This window comes from Mercenaria mercenaria, chromosome 12 (assembly GCF_021730395.1).
Source record: "Mercenaria mercenaria strain notata chromosome 12, MADL_Memer_1, whole genome shotgun sequence".
Classification (NCBI taxonomy): Eukaryota; Metazoa; Mollusca; class Bivalvia; order Venerida; family Veneridae; genus Mercenaria; species Mercenaria mercenaria.
The window spans coordinates 237,689-255,817 of NC_069372.1; the positions used below are offsets into that span (position 1 = coordinate 237,689).

General features: G+C 37.0%; 1 protein-coding gene across 1 annotated transcript in view; it reads left to right on the top strand.

Moving 5' to 3' along the window:
* The first annotated feature begins 941 nt into the window (after nt 1-941).
* Nucleotides 942-18,129, top strand: part of LOC123534603 (HEAT repeat-containing protein 6-like) — a 32,391-nt gene continuing 15,203 nt past the window's right edge. Inside the window, exons 1-6 of the mRNA XM_053518895.1 lie at nt 942-1,114; nt 9,594-9,701; nt 10,836-10,976; nt 11,777-11,892; nt 13,296-13,410; nt 14,998-15,093. Coding sequence (XP_053374870.1) covers nt 944-1,114; nt 9,594-9,701; nt 10,836-10,976; nt 11,777-11,892; nt 13,296-13,410; nt 14,998-15,093 — 747 coding nt within the window. The 5' untranslated portion in view covers nt 942-943. The remainder of the gene's footprint in view (nt 1,115-9,593; nt 9,702-10,835; nt 10,977-11,776; nt 11,893-13,295; nt 13,411-14,997; nt 15,094-18,129) is intronic.

Genomic DNA, 18,129 nt, shown 5'->3' on the forward strand with positions numbered 1-18,129 from the left:
TAAACGCTTTGTCTACATTTCACTCAGCGTAGCACAATCAACAGAGTGAAAGAAATTGACACTCTCGTCCAATCAGGCAGAGTGTTGCATAAATCTTCCATTTTGATAAATTATCTATAATGCGTTATCAAGTAGTTTGATTTGCAAACTGAAGTCACGTGGCATAGGTAACGAAAACGAATTTAGACGGCGTCGCCAAAAAATTCTCACCAGGTGTAAGAGTAAACTGTAGTTAGCTGGAGAATTTAAAAATTGTCACAGGAGTGTGATTTTTATGTTATTTTACAGTAAACAATTTATTCATTCATTCATTCATTCATTCATTCATTCATTCATTTTGTTATGTTAAACGTCACATTGACACAATTATATTGGTCATTTGGCATATTTCCAGCTTTGATGCTGGAGTAAGACCCCAGGTACCCCTCCATGCAATATTTCATCACGAGCGGGAACCTAGGTAGAACCACCGACCTTCCGTAAGTCAGCTGGATGGCTTCCTCATATGAAGAATTCAACGCCCCAACAACATCAATGAGGGACAGTAAGCAAACGTGACAAGAGAAATATCCCTTAGTAGATACATGACCACTACTCTTCTCTTCATTTTATATCAGTTTTATCATAATTCTTTAAAATGAGATAAGGATTTGTTCTCTGAAAAGGGCCTAGCTATGTTTTGTAGCTCTTTAAAGAATAATATTTACAGGTGAGTGACACCACTGTGTCACGTAATTTAGTGTTATTGAACCTAAATTAATGTTTTAGGGAGAAGTTGTTTCAGCAAGTGGAGATTCAAAGTAAGGTATCCGAATGTTTTAGTATAAGTCTATAATCTTAGTAATCGTTAAATTATTTAAACAAAAATACTATTGTTGCGAAACTTTTCAGAATAATTTACACTCTAATTAAAATAATAACTAGTCCAAAAATCCAAACAAACATGGCGGTGCCCGCAAACTTTGCGTGCCCAGACCGGGAAAAGTTCCATTATTGCTATTCTAAATTGATAAATTTCAAGTATAGAGATGAAGAATCAACAAAAACGGACTTAAATTTACTTCTGGACCAGTTAAATTCTCTGGAATATTCAACGATTATCGTTGGAGAAAAAGTATGTGTAAAACGTCGTCTTTTCGTACTCAAAACTACTCGTCTCGAATCAAATCATTAATTCTGTATCTTTATCTGTTCATATACGTAGAAGGACACCTTCTATTATGTTATTTGACATAGAGTCAGTTAATATACTGGTTATTTGTGCCCATTGTTTTTCTTTTCTGGCCAATTTGGGCCGAAATTGGACCCCAATCCCAGTGGCAAAATAGTATTCATAATTTTAACATGTCCAAAACATTGCAGAATGATACCAGTTTCACTTGGGTATTGATTACATTTTACTCGGACTTTATCATAGACTCCCTGTTTAAAATCTCAAACTTTAAACTAAAATAAAGGTATTAAATCCATATAATATTTCAATGAAACTTCAACGTTTTGTTGTTTGTAGCAACATCTGGGGCATGTGCAGTGAAAAATCTAAATTTAATTGCTAAAATAGTGTGATATTTATTTCTGAAGTCACTATATTTTCATTGTAAATATATTTCGTTATACCCAAGTGGAAACTGGCAGGTACTCGAAAATGCAGCTCTCTGATTGGTCAGTTAGAACCCCTTATGTATGGTGATGTCATGATAAAGTTATGAATGGGTTTTTTTTCCCAGTTTCAAAGCTAAAATTCCAAAAAATAATTTTTCTTACTTTTTCCAACTTTTACAAAGAAGACTACCTATGAAACCTTGAAACACCAGACAATTTGCCTGCTTAATGCAAAATGATCGATTTTATGACCATTTTTTTCTTAAATGTGAGACATCATAACAGGAAACATAAGCTCGAGAAGAGCTTTTATAACCAACTGCTATAACATATGTTAAATGAACAAATTAAAAGAGCTGTAAGAAAAAGCATACAAATATAAAGCATATACAGCACACAAAAGCAAAGCAAAGCATGTTATTTTAATAGAAAATATTCTCGATATCGACATTATAGGATAAATCCCGTTTTCAGGTATTAGCCACCAATAAACGCCCGTTCCCGGTTTTAAGGTGAGTGGGGTATTGGCCATACGCTATATAGAAGTAGCAGGGGTGGCTCTGGATATTTCTAAGCTGTCGCCAACACTTTCGCCATTTGGCAAAAGTTGGAGCCAAAGAGGAGCCACTGGAGCCAACATTGGTGCCAGTGCCAAGAGATTTTACCTGAATTATAAACTACAAGAACGAAAACAAATACTAAAATTCAACTTCATTTATTTCAGTTCAATTTCAAAACTACAAAAGTAACAAAACAAATAGAATAAAAAGCAAAGTTTAAAGAACATTTTAGTAAAACGAGTGTCTTACAAATTTTTTTAATCATTTCTAAATAAAGTACAAACTGCGCTATAAAAAAAAGTCCCCTTTAAATTTTTCATCCGAAATTTTCGCGTCCGAAACTCGTAAATTGATCAGGTGTACGATCGAACGCCGTGGAAGTTTTCGTGCATGTTTCGATTCTTTTGCTTTAAAAATAACCGATTCTTGCATCAACTTGTTCAGATTTATAGTTGACTCGATTTATTTATTAATTTTTCGAAAACAAAACCAAACTTCTCGATATTTTTACAAATTACATGTATTTATACGGCTGTTAGACGTCCGCGGAATTGGTTCCCGGCCAATTCATTATAGAAATTGGCCGTGATTGAAATAAATTTGGAGGCAATTTTATAATAAAATAAAGAAATAATGTAAGACTGATACATTAAGATCATGCTGAAGAAGGTTTTAGTCTGCACTCGATAAAATTATCGGCTTTTCACGCCGATTGAAAATTTTGAAAATGGCGGCGGCTTGCAATATTGATAAATAACGCTACGATTGGTTGAAGTTTGACAGGCAAGTAGGCAGAGTTAACCAGGGATTTATCGATAATTGACATCGGTTTTACAACATTAATTAATTAAACAAACAGATTACAACTCGGCGATTCGGATACGCCCGCAGGCGATAATTAACTTCACAGCGACTAGGTAGGATGATCCTTGGTGTCATTAAAAAAAATGTCTCGGCCCGATCTTTGCTTTGTTGTCGCCAGAAACTTTCGCCAACTGATCCAAATTAGCGCCAGAATTTGTAAATCGGCGCATTTGGCGCCATTGGCGACCGACAGCGCGACCCCTGAGTAGTGTTTAAGATTATCCTTTTTTCTAAGTCTTAACAAAGAAAATGAATAAAAAGGTAATGCAGATTATCATAAAATATTGTTGTAATTAAAATGCAGCAAAAATATCCTCAAAGTGTACTTTATTTTTGAAATTTTATCTTTTACCGCCTGTCAAAGGATACAAAGGTGGAGCTACGATGAAATTTACATCACACGTTCCACATAGGAAGCTGTCATTGGTTTATCGTTTATCTTAACTGACATCGCTTTTCCAAAACTATCGGGTGAGCAGGTGGCAGCCTTTCGAATACACTATCGGATTAATCAGGGTGTTTATTGGGATGCGTTTATGACATGTTTTGGCAGTTAAGGCCTAAAAAAAAAATATGTTTGTTTCCTGTAACATGCTGAAAAAAATGGGGGTCGGTAGGTAGGAATTTTTTTTTTTTTTTTTTTTTAGTAGGTGTCAGAACATTTCAGTGTTTAGTAACCTTATTATCGCCAATTAACTGCCTAATCAGGCCTCGACCTTAACTTTTTTCAGCGGTTGCCAGCAGGTTCACCAACTGCTAAAATCTAGTACATGTAGACCTGCTCAGACTTTAGTGGACCTCCAATTCTATCTCATAAATTCTGATGTCATAACTTCATATATGACTCAAAGAAACAGGACTTATTTCTAAAAAAATTAAAAATGGAAGACTGTAGCAATCTGTTATCCCGAAAAATAATTATTTTGAAAAGTGTCCCAAAATATGGACACAATCATCTAGTGTTTCCTGCAGACTCTAAAAGGGGCATGGTGCTTCCCTTGAAAAAGGGCACTTTTAATGCGCGGTTTGGCACTGAAAGGGCATTCGTCCAAGTACGCTTGCTGGCATCATTTTACAGACACCATTTTACATACTATTTTCACATTGCATTTGAGAATTTTTCATATCTCAGATATGGGGTAGATATTTTGTATTATTCCTTAGATAATGTTTACCATACTTTCAGACATTTTTATTTTGTTACCAACATGAAGTGCTGGCTTGCATTTTCAGAGACAGATATCTGGTGATAATTTAATAAGCAACAAGTTTTATTGAACAACTATCAATGCCCAACTTTATTCTGTCAATCATCACATACCATTTCACCATTGAATTACGATAAGAGCATAGGCAGTTCGTCAAATCTACATGTAATCAATGACTGTGTACCTATATCGCTGATTAAACCCATTGTTCTTCGTTGTCAGTAAGATTTAGAAGACAAATCTACATGGAAAGTTACATTTTTCTTTTGTTTTGGGCATACGAAAGCGAAAGCAGAATGCTACGTAAAAAGTACATGCTGTGAAATTTGCTAGATTAGATCGTCTGCCACTATTTTTATCAAGTTTGTGCGATACATCAATGATTGACTAAGAATCTGGTTTTTTTTCTATCTAATCATACAGTATTAAGTAAAATAAACATACATGTGAATACCTATGGTTCATTGCGAATAGGCAGTGGCTACGATTACGGTACCGTAATCCTAGCCTCCGGTTCTAGGATTACGGAAGTTCCGTATTCCTAGACAACCCTATGAGGATAGGCTAGGATTACGGAAGTATTTTAAGAGGCATAAAGTGTATGTTAGGACAGGCATAAATGATGTTGTAAACTTACTTATTTCACTAAATATTTCATGCCTGCCTTATTATTTCGTGTTATCTTTCCACCGTTTTGGGTTAGTATATTCTAAATGGCGGCGCGCGGAAATATATAAGAAATAATATGAGTGTCAAAGTTAGATTTTAAAAAATATTCTATATTTTGAATTTTATGATTTATAACCATATTGTATGTTATTAAGGACCATTTGTGTTGACTTGATGAAAAAAATGCAGGTATATATAAAACATAGATAATTCTATAATATTTCCGTGCACCGCCATTAAGATTATATTGACCAAAAACGGCCGATCGATAGCACGAAATATTAGTGAAATTAAGTGAAATGAGTAAGTTTACAATGTCATTTATGCATGTCCTAACATAAATTTGATGCCTTTTAAATACTTCCATAATCCTAGCCTATTCTCAAACGGTTGTCTGGGAATACGGAACTTCCGTAATCCTAGAACCGGAGGCTAGGATTACGGTACCGTAATCGTAGCCACTGCCTTGCGAATAATAATTCAAAATTTCGGCTTGCTTGAATGCGGCCGTGCACTTTCAACTTAAATTTCAGCCTTATAAAATTATTTTGACAAATTATATACTAAAACAAAACTAGGGCCTTGCATTTTTAGTTTATTCATTTAAATCTCGATCAGGTTTTATAACTTAATCGCTAGGTTATCGGTTATTTTCATACCGATGTACGTTTTCAAATTTTCAAGATGGTGGCGACTTCTGTGTCGGCGCGTCATGAATGTGCTTTTGAAAGTACTACTTCGTAATTATTAAACAAGACATTTGTCGATTTAATGAATTTGGTATCATTCTGAAGCTTAAATGTTTATCTTGTATTATTTTTATAAATGATACCCGTGAAGGAATAAAATATATCTTGTAGATAAAATCGATGTAAACATTTTGAGTCTGGTCATTTTTCATGGGTTGGTCGGCGATCGGCAAAGGGCAAACATTCAACATTTTATTTTTAAAGGCCTAATGAGCGCATCAAAAATGTGCGACAATCAATCTACATTTTAATTGATTACAACCTTTAAATAATTATCCTTTAATCATGTGTTAACTGACCGTTTTCAATCATCTCTTCCGTAAAAAGGCTAAATGTAGCTTCTCCGCCGACGTGCTAAAAACAACAAATTTTCATCTACTGTTTCCAATTAAAGAATCATAAAACAGTAATTGATTGCATAATCCTGTCAGTTCTTAATCAGGGTCATTCACGGTTGATGCACCCACGTGTCGACCTGTTGATCAAAGCCGCTAATTGACGGTACAATACACGGAACATGCCCCGCGGACATTGGCTATCCAGGCTGGTTTTGAAAGGGCACTTTTCAAGATAAATACAAAAGCCTGATAAAATAAAAGGGCACATGGCGCAAACGGGCAGCTTGAAGGGCACCTTGGCGGCACTTCAAACAGGGCATGGCGCTGCGCCATGTTAAAAAGGCCTGCAGGAAACACTATCATCATCCTCCCGACCAGTGTTGAAAGTGAAAAAAAAACATCAACAATTATCTGTAATCATTCTGATGATAAACTAAGTAATTGGCTTCGTTTTCATCATCAATTAACACCCCCTCAAAGAGCTAAAAGAAGTGTGTCGGTTATTGTGGCATCTGCAGTGGAGATCAAAGCGGTATAGTTTCCCCGAGATTGTCATTGCATTACGTCATGTTTTCGCGCCATCACATCACTGTCTGATCGTACTTTCTCGATTCCTTTAATTGTTGAGAAGAAATCAGTAAAAACGTTTTGTCTTTAATCTTTTAAAAGCGAATGTGCAATATCCCGAATAAACTGACATGCAAGTGTGTCAGACCGTGAACGATGATGACCTATTTGCCCTCAAGAAATTTACATTATTGTTTGAGAAGAATATCTAACAAAGTGTTGTGTCAAAAAATATATGTACGAAGAATCATTTAAAACTGATTAAAAATCGCAACGACATCATACTGCTTCATTTTAAAACCACATAATTTCTATTTACGTTCATGAGGTCACGTAACCTATTCTGCCGTGCTAACAGAAATCTGTTTGCCAAAAAATCGTTTTACTCCATGTATTTAAATTGCTGCTGCTTTTTCATTATTTAAGATTTTTTAATTATGATTGTTGTACTTTCTGGTCAAAAGTCTGAATTTTATTACCATAGTATGTACCGTTTATTTACTTTAAAAAGGAAATAAATAATCAAGATCGCGCTGTTTGAAATTTTACAAAACATTATATGAAAATTGGATCGTTTTTAAAGAATTTTGCCTACATTCCTGTCGTTATCTTATTAAAATTGTTATAGAATTCAAACTGTATTAGTTCTCAAGCGGTGTTGAAAATCTGAAGCGATTATATTAAAAAATGAATGCACTACGCGCGTTTTTTGTGTCAAAAGTAACTGCGATGTAAATAAAGTATAACGATAGGGCGCACGTGCTTGTGGAATGGAAAATTACCAGCATGACGTTTTGATATTTTTACGATTCGCGGGTAAATTCCAGTCAATCCAGGTAATTTTGCCTGATGTAATTACTCAATTTGGTAATATTACCATGTAAAAACCACTCGTCTATCCTGACTTTAACTCGCCAATGCTTATAACTGTAGAATGCCGTACTAAGGCAAAATCAACTTTCGTTTTGTGAATTCGCCGATATGGGTACGATTTTCCCCCCTATTTTTCACTTTTAAGGGTTTTATTTTATTTGCAGTCCGTGACTGAAAATTGGTTGACCGTCGGTCTACCCAACTTTTGGTAGTGGACCTGCCGATATTTTGGTTGCGTCGGTCCAACGGTCCACCGCTAAGGTCGAGGCCTGTAAATTACTAATAGTGACTAATCAAATAAGATTGTTGAAAATTTGCTCCCGCCTTTCAATAACAGATGTTGTTCATATATACAAGTTTTTTTCTACACTGATTCCTTTTGTTCAGTAAACATTGTGTAACAGGCAAAGTTCATAGTTTTGCAGACAGACATAGCTTCGGGCTGTTTTTGCCAATTAGAGATTTTCGGGGCCACAATTAATCTTTTGTCGCAAATGGCTCAAGTGCAACCGACAGCGTAACCTCTGAACAAGTGGTACAAACATGATAATAGGCTGCTCTTCTACGAATTGTTTATCAATTAACGTTTACACATTGATCAATAAACACCTTTCATAATGAAGGACATAATTGTACTAAATACAAACCGCGAGATGACCACGTGTCAGTCGGCTCGTGGCGTGATTGACATCTGTCAGTAGCTAATTAGTGTATGACGCTCCGCCTACTGCCATACTTCCGCTTGTGGCGGCGAACAGTATTGAAATTCACCGAGATTTTGATTGACAAGGGGCAGAACTTTTGAACTCGATATGCATCAAAGAAAACTTCTTGATTTTCGTGGGTAAAAACCCGGAACCTCGAGTCTACCGACAAACAGGCTTTTCGCCATGTTGTTTCATGTCGACGGAACCAGGAACGCTCGTTACTGTGCGCGACGAGGTCGGGTACAACTAAATTATCTATATAATCAATAAAGATATGATCAGAATCTCGAATTTCAGCCCATAAAAAAATTGCGGTCGGCGGTAAAAACTTACGGTCGGTCGGGTTACAGGAAACAGACATATTTTTTTTTAGGCCTAAGGGATGACGGGGGAAATAAGGGATGTCGAATATACAACTCAAAGTCTGAAGGCATGTCGCACGCGACATGCGATAATAGCCTGGCAAGAACCCTGTATCCTGTTCCTGTATCCTTTCATACTGCTAGACATTTGCATCCACTGGATGATCCAGATAGAACAATCCTGAGTTTAAACATTTAAGGTGAATTTCTTTAGCATTTTAAAATCTTATGTTTGAATGTTTGAATGTTAAGGTTTAATACAGACAGACTTTGCTAATATATTATGACTGGACATGGTAGTCAAACTAATTTGACACAATCTTAGGAAATTTTGAGATAATTTTTTCATATGGGCAGTATCTCACATCAAACACTCCAAAATACATGTAGTGGAGGAAATTTCCTATGAAATTTTTACCACTGCCGACGCTTGACATGCTTTAGGTTTAAATGCCGATTATCTCATGACAAATAAAACTTACATGTATCAAAATTGGATTCAGTTCCTCATTGATTTATGTAAAAGTTGTTTCCAAAATTTGGAATTTTCTGCTGATTTAAACCAATGTACTATACGCGATTAACATTTACCACGTCAACACAGCATTATGGGCAAGCATAAAACCAATAACTTCACATGACTGTATACTGTACTTCATCCTCCATTATTTTGGTTCTTCGAAGTTTTGACGATAAGATCTATTGCAATTAGTGTTTTTTAGGCTGTTTTTGAGGTCAAAATTTGGCCCCATTCACATATCCCAACCAACAAAAGCCGTTCTAAATGTACATTATAAAGTAAACTGTACCATTTAAAACATGAGACAATGTGTTTTTAAATCATTGTCTTTTTTATTGTAACATAAATTTATGAAAAACACTGCTTATTATATCATGACACAATTTCCCCGCTATTTTAGTGGTTACTACGCAATTTTAACCTCCTTACCAACCCGGCCACCATTCCCCCAAAGCAACACTGTAAATATAAAACAGTCTAAATATTGAATTATTTTGACAACTAGACATGGGTGCAAAGTCATTATAGATGATGTCTGTAAAATGCTGGTATTTATACTTTGTCTTTTTTTCAGGATGGGAATAATCTGCTGACAAAGCTGTGTTCAACAATACCATTGCATGATGATAGACTGGTTGTCAAACTCTGTCAAATTGCCAACAACTGGAAGAGGAAGCAGATGGTACACAGCCAGTATTAAGTTCTAACTTCTAAGAGACATAAATAATTGCATAAAAATACTATTTTAATGTCCCCCTTTGAAGAAGGAGGGGTATATTGTTTCATATGTTTTGCTGATGTCAGTTGGTTCCTACACTAATTGGTTTCCGGATGATAACTCAAGAACTCTTAGGCCTAGGATCATAAAAGTTGATAAGGAGGTTGGTCATGACCAGCAGATGACCCCTGTTGATTTTGAGATCAGTAGGTCAAAGGTCAATGTCACAGTGACCTGGAACGTTAAACCTTAAAGGTTAAACGATAACTTGAGAACATTTGGTCCTAAGATCACAACCGCTGTGGATTTTGAGGTCAGTAGGTCAAGGTCACATTGACCCAGAACAGTAGAACTTTTTGCCAAATAACTAGAGAATGCTTTGGTCTAAGATCACATTTGATATGGAGGACACTTATGACTGGTAAATGACCAGTAATTATTGATTGAGGTCAGTATGTCAGACGTCCAGTGCACAGTGACCAAATAATTTCTGTTCCTTGTGCAGTTACTGAATGCATCAAGTGGGGAGGCATTTTGTGTTATACCTGCTCTTGTTATATGGTAAAAGACACATACTGCTACTTAGGTAAAATTTGTCCATTTTTTTTACCTGGTAGTATAGACTGAATGGCGAACAGTGCTGATCTTGGTCAGACTGCATGGATGTGCGGGCTGATCATGATCATCTACACTGGTCGCAAAGGCAGAATCAGTTGTGTCCAGCATGAAAAGGGTTAAATGATTTTACAGAACATAATTATGAAACTCAGTTTCCGAATGAAACTTACACTTGGCCTACTTCAGTTAGCTTTCATGACATTGTTTCTGTTTTGCTGTCGAAAGTCTGACCAGAATTGAAAAAAAAAAGAAGATAAAATTGCCACACTTATGTGTTCTTTTATATTCCAAATAAAATTACTTTATCTTAAGGACTAAGATTTGGAGGGGAAAGCTGTTCAATCTATTTCCAACAGTTTAGTCATATAATGATGATGTGTATGTGACCATTTGTTTCTGGTGTTTTCTTTATGAACTGAAAATTTCTTTTATTACAAAGCTGTTTTAAATATTGCTTTGTGTTATATGATATACTTTCAGTTACATTTGACAGATGAATGCATCAGGATAGTAACAGATTACTTTATAAAAGCTGTAGAGAGGTGCCAAGGATGGGCTATACCCGATATACTACGAGCCCTAGCTTCTGTGCTGTATGAAAATGTTGACAGAGTTGAAACGGTAAACTTGAGATTTGGCTTTGCGGGCATATCATCACAAAAATTTGTGTTTTTTAATGGATGAAGTATACAGTAAAAGCACATATTTTCGCTGGGTCAAAAATTTCGTGAATTTGAAATTTTGAGTATGTTCATGAGGTTTAATATTCGCAAAATTGTAAAAATGGTATGCTACTTGAATTTGAATTATTTTAATGGCAGATATAGCGAAAATTAATCCCTCGTGAAAATTACTGCTTTTACAATATTTGTGAGTAATTTGGAATTACTAGCAAATGAATAGTTATTGTAAGGAAAGAGTAAAAAAGCTATTTATGGAGATCTTGCGGGTATTTATTTACTTATATAAGAGATGTTGTCTGTTAGGTATTTAAAGAAACCTCTTCTGCTCTAGTCAGTTGCTAAATATGTGCTTTAAGAATCTACCTGGACTTTAAAGCGTTCTTCTTAAATATTGAAATGGGTCTCTGTGGCCAAATGTTAAAGGTTGCTGATCTCGAATCACCAACTCCAAAACCCAAACTTGTGGGTTAGAATTCTTCATGTGAAGAATCCATCTAGCTTGTTTATTGAAAGTCAGTAATTTCACCATTGGGCTTGCTCATGCCTGTAGCAGTGCCAGGAGAGGCCCCAGTCAAAAAACAGGAAAAGTGGCCATATGACTGCAATTGTGTAATACTATACCAAAATTTAAATTTAAGTACAAAAAAAAAAGTTGAACAGATTCGTTGCATCAGTGATTCAGCTTACCTCTTCTTCAATGTAATAGGCCTTCTATTGAGTAAGAATTTTCATTTTCAGTTCCATGACAGGTTATTAGGGAAACATGGCATACTTGTGCAGCTAATCAACAATGAAGTGACGGATACTGACACCCTCAAGGAAGCTGTACTATGTGTGGAATGTCTCACTCTGAAGTAAGTTTTAGGCCAGTACTCTGTGGAATGTATCACTTGGAAGTAAGTTCTAGGCCAAGTGGAATGTCTCACTTGAAAGTAAGTTCTAGGCCATTACTTTGTGTGGAATGTCTCACTCTGAAGTAAGTTTTAGGCCAATAGTCTGTGGAATGTCTCACTTGAAAGTAAGTTTTAGGCCAATAGTCTGTGGAATGTCTCACTTGAAAGTAAGTTGTAGGCCAATACTTTGTGTGGAATGTCTCACTTGAAAGTAAGTTCTAGACCAATACTTTGTGTGGAATGTCTCACTTGAAAGTAAGTTCTAGGCCAATACTTTGTGTGGAATGTCTCACTCTGAAGTAAGTTTTAGGCTAATACTCTGTGGAATGTCTCACTTGAAAGTAAGTTCTAGACCAATACTTTGTGTGGAATGTCTCACTCTGAAGTAAGTTTTAGGCTAATACTCTGTGGAATGTCTCACTTGAAAGTAAGTTCTAGACCAATACTTTGTGTGGAATGTCTCACTCTGAAGTAAGTTTTAGGCCAATACTCTGTGGAATGTCTCACTTGAAAGTAAGTTGTAGGCCAATACTTTGTGTGGAATGCCTCACTTGATGGTAAGTTTTAGGCCAATACTTCATGTGGAATGTCTCACTTGGAAGTAAGTTCTAGAAAATTTATATAACAGTTAAGTAACCATTATTTTGTAAGGAGGTACTGAGTTGTCAAAAAGCTGCAGAATATGTATGTAGAAGTTCTTTTTTTTTTTCTTTTTTTTTTGGATCGCACCGACACATGATAGGAAATATGGCGACTTTCCAGCTTTTAATGGTGGAGGAAGACCCCAGGTGCCCCTCCGTGCATTATTTTATCACGAGTGGGCACCTGGGTAGAACCACCGACCTTCCGTAAGCCAGCTGGATGGCTTCCTCACATGAAGAATTCAATGCCCCGAGTGAGGAAATTCAGTTCCTTAGCAAGACAGATGATTTGATCAGTGAATGTTATATTTAAACTTACATGTTCATCTGACATCATTATGGTATTTCTTTTTATGCCCCCATTGGAAGAAAGGGAGATATTTTGTGATACTAATTTTGATAGATTGTTAGTCTTTCAGCTAGATAGTAGATTATTTAGTGGTATCACACATCCAATATGAAACAGGAAGTAAATGTGTACTTGCAGGTGCCTGTGTGTTGCTATGATACATGACTTAAAACAGACTGTGCAGCAGTTTCATCACAGTTATTTGCAGTATTGAATACACTACACGTATTAGTGTCATTTGCAAAAAATGTCAGAGATGCGAAAATCGCAGGTCTGTTGAACCCTGTTGAAGGACGAGATACAATTGTAAGTCACTAGTCGTGCATATAAAAGATTTGTCGCCTGCACATAATAGTAAATGTTTTGTTTTGCAGACCATCTGGTGTTGGGTACCTGTCACCAGAGCTTGTGGATGTATGTTTTGACATATTCTGTATGCTGTTACACAAGATGCCCACAACAAATCTAGAAGCTACCTCACAGTGTAAGGTAAATGGTTCAAATACGACTGATAGAAGTGAAAGTGACTTCTTTAAATTTTTATGCCCCCGAAGGGAGGCATATAGTTTTTGAACCGTCTGTCAATCTGTCAGTCTGTCGGTCTGTCAGTCTGTCCGCAATTTTCGTGTCCGGTCCATATCTTTGTCATCGATGGATGGATTTTCAAATAACTTGGCATGAATGTGTACCACAGTAAGACGACGTGTCGTGCGCAAGACCCAGGTCCGTAGCTCAAAGGTCAAGGTCACACTTAGACGTTAAAGGATAATGCATTGATGGGCGTGTCCGGTCCATGTCTTTGTCAACGATGGATGGATTTTCAAATAACTTGGCATGAATGTGTATCACAGTAAGACGACGTGTCGTGCGCAAGACCCAGGTCTGTAGCTCAAAGGTCAATGAAAAAGTGAAATTCACTCGAAATTTGATTTATGGAAATGGAATTTGTTGTGCAAGTACAACTGGCATATGAATATTTGCAAAGTATCCTAGTACAATAAAATCATTTAATTTCGCAAGCATGGATTTTCATGGTTTAGGACAGAACGGTGATTTTCATTCGGATAAGAATTTGTGGGTTTCAGCCTAAGGATGTATTTTAATGAAAAGGAATTTTGCTTGTTTGTTTGGATTTGGTTTTGTGATTTATTAAACAACAAGATCTGCAAAAATTAGTCCTGCATAAAGTTCACAGTATACTACAAGAGTGTTTAGGATTTCAGCATCAGGCATTTTTTTTAATTGATTAACAAATGTCGTACATGTGTTTTTGCAGAGCTTTACAAAGTATATGGGGGCTATGTTGGAGTAATGAATGTTTGTCCATCCGCCCATTTGTCTCTATCCATCCTGCCCTCTTTATCTTTTCTTAACAGCAGGGAAGGTCAAATAGCTTAAATTCATGTCCACAACATATCTTCTAAACCAACATATCTTCTAAACCACTTGAAAGATTTTCATAAAACTAGCATCAGTTGATAATGTCATCAAAAGGACGACAGAGTGAACAAGCCAGTTCATTTGGTCGGCGGTTAGGGTAACACTTGGATGTCAAAGGTCAAATAGCTTAACGTCTTGTCTGCTCCATATCTCATCAGTATTTATTAACCTTGTCAAGACGACATGCAGAGTGCACAACCAATGTTACTGGGTCTAAATTCAAAGTTACACTTGAAAGTCTGAGGTTATGAACCCAGTATTTTGCTTTCCCTGCATTTAGTGGCATCACAGGGTGTAAATAACCTTTAGTGATAACCCTAGTTTTTGTCTTTCTCATATGTGCTGTAGTTAGTTAAATATTTGACAATAATCTACCTTGAAAAATCCTAGAAAAAATGTACAGTTCTGTTGTTTTCTGAGCTGTAAAGTGTTAATTATATATATTGATTCATTGTATAATCCATAACGAAAATGTTTATTTTCAGTTATATGGAATTACTTATGTATGTATCTGCACAATACTGTTACTTTTAATGTCGCATTGATTGTGTTGGTTCGACTATAAACCCAACAAACACAAAAATAGTAATTTTAAGCCTGTCCCAATAAGGTCTGTAGATGCATTCTATGTTTCAGATCCAGATAAACTGTTTACGAGGGATACAGAACATGATCCAGATGACAAAAACAGTTCCGCTCAACAAACTTGGTATTATTCTAGCAGCCATACGGGTAAGTGTCAGTGTCCGTGGTGCATAAGTAATTAAGTGTGCTGTCAGAGTACATGGCAGCTGTGTAATTAAGTGTGCTGTCAGGGTACATGGTGGCTGAGTAATTGTGTTGCAGGGGACATCATGGCAGAGTAATTAAGTGTGCTGTCAGGGGTCATGGTGGCTGAGTAATTGTGTTGCAGGGGCCATCGTGGCAGAGTAATTAAGTGTGCTGTCAGAGTACATGGTGGCTGAGTAATTGTGTTGCAGGGGCCATCATGGCAGAGTAATTAAGTGTGCTGTCAGGGTTCATGGTGGCTGAGTAATTGTGTTGCAGGGGACATCATGGCAGAGTAATTAAGTGTGCTGTCAGGGGTCATGGTGGCTGAGTAATTGTGTTGCAGGGGCCATCGTGGCAGAGTAATTAAGTGTGCTCTCAGGGTACATGGTGGCTGAGTAATTGTGTTGCAGGGGCCATCATGGCAGAGTAATTAAGTGTGCTGTCAGGGGTCATGGTGGCTGAGTAATTGTGTTGCAGGGGCCATCATGGCAGAGTAATTAAGTGTGCTGTCAGGGTTCATGGTGGCTGAGTAATTGTATTGCAGGGGACATCATGGCAGAGTAATTAAGGGTGCTGTCAGGGATCATCATAGCCAAGTAATTGAGTTGTCAGGGGGCAGTTGTGGCAGAGTAATTAATGGAGCTGTCAGGTACCAGTTGGCCGGGCAGGAAAGTGCGCACAGACTATAGTGGCCAGGTAGTTATGTGAACTGTCAGGGGCCATAGTACACAAGTAATTTAAGTGTACTGTCAGGTTCCAGTTGACTGAGTAGTGAAGTTAGCTGTCAAGGGTCATCATGGTTTATTAATTAATTGTGCTGTTAGAGGCCATTGCTGCTGAGTAATTAAGTGTGCTTTCAGGGGCCATCAAAGCTGAGTAAAGAAGTGAGCTGTCAGGGAAGACCATGGCTGAATAATAAGATGTACTGATTACAGATCATCTGATTAAATATATTTGTTGTACAGAGGTTGTTGCTTTAGAGTAATTAATTGTCTGAGAGAGAAGCATTTCCTATTCTGAGTTGTCCTTAACAGAGATTATACTGTACACTCTTCTATATTACTAAAGGGACACCTGCATTGGAGATTTTACTGTAGATTTGGTCAATTTCACATACCGGTAGGCTTTGTTTAGCGCTTTCGTGGTTAGCAGCTGTTCCTGGTATTAAGAATTTGGCCGTGATTTTTAGCTCACCTGAGCCAAAGGCTCAGGGTGAACTATTGTGATCGCTCACGGTCTGGCGTCCGTCCGTCCACACTTCCCTTTAAACAAGATCTCCCCCTAAACCATCAGGCCAATTTTGATGAAACTTCACAGGGATGTTCCTTGGATGGTTTTCTTTAAAAATTATTCAGAGAATTCAATTCCATATAGAACTCTGGTTGCCATGGCAACCAAAAGGAAAAACTTTAAAAATATTCTTGTCCAAAACCACAGGTCATAGGGCTTTTATATTTGGTATGAAGCATCATGTAGTGGTCTTCTACCAAAATTATTCAAATTATTCCCCTAGGGCCAAATATGGCCCCGCCCTGGGAGTCACATGGTTTATATGGACTTACATAGGGAAAACTTTGAAAATCTTGTCCAAATCCACAAGGCATAGAGCCTCAATATTTGGCATGTGACATCATCTAATGGTCCTCAATAAAGAGTATTCAATTTATGCCCCTGGGGTGAAAAGAGGCCCCGTCCCGGGGGTCCAAGGTTTTACATAGACTTATATAGAAAAAAAGTTAAAAAACCTTCTTGTCTGAAACCAAAAGACCTAGGCCATTGATATTTGGTATGTAGCATTACCTTTTGGTTCCCTACCAAAATTGTTCAAATTATGCCCCCTGGGGTGATAAGAGGCCCTGCCTCGTGGGTCTCAAGTTTAACATATACTTACATGTAAATAGGGAAAAAAATTAAAAATCTTCTTGTCTGAAACCACAAGACCTACGCCTTTGATGTTTGGTATGTAGTAATGCCTTGTGGTTCTCTACCAATATTGTTCAAATTATGCCCCTGGGATGAAAAGAGGCCCCACCCCGGAGGTCCCAAGTTTTACATACAATGTAGACTTATATAGGGGAAAAATATCTTCTTGTCTGAAACTGCAAGGCCTAGGCTTTTGATTTTTAGCTCGACTATTCGAAGAATAAGTAGAGCTATCCTACTCACCACGGCGTCGGCGTCACACCTTGGTTAAGTTTTTCGTACCAGTCCACATTTTGACAAAGTCTTTTGAGATAAAGCTTTGAAACTTTCAACACTTGTTTACCATCATCATGGCCAGTTATAGGCAAGAGCACATAACTCCATCAAGGTTTTTGGCTGAACTATGGCCCCTTTTGACTTAGAAATCATGGTTAAGTTTTTCGTACCAGTTCATATTTTGACAAAGTCTTTTAAGACAAAGCTTTGAAACTTTCAACACTTGTTTACCATCACCATGGCCAGTTATAGGCAAGAGTACATAACTCCATCAGGGATTTTGGCTGAATTATGGCCCCTTACGACTTAGAAATCTTGGTTAAGTTTTTCATATCAGTTCATATTTAGACAAAGTCTTTTGAGATAAAGCTTTGAAACTTTCAACACTTGTTTACCATCACCATGTCCTGTTATAGGCAAGAGCACATAACTCCATCAAGGATTTTGGCTGAATTATGGCCCTTTTTGACTTAGAAATCTGGGTTAATATTCCGTACCAGTTCATATTTTGACAAAGTCTTTTGAGATAAAGCTTTGAAACTTTCAACACCTGTTTACTATCACCATGTCCAGTTATAGGCAAGAGTACATAACTCCATCAGGGATTTTGGCTGAATTATGGCCCCTTTTGACTTAGAAATCTTGGTTAAGTTTTTCGTACCAGTTCATATTTTTTGTAAAGTGTTTGACATATGGCTTCGAAACTTTTATCACTTGTTTAGTATAATAGTTTCTGTCTGTAGGAAAGAGTACATAACTCTGTCCTCTATTTTGGCTGAATTATGGCCCTTTTTGGAC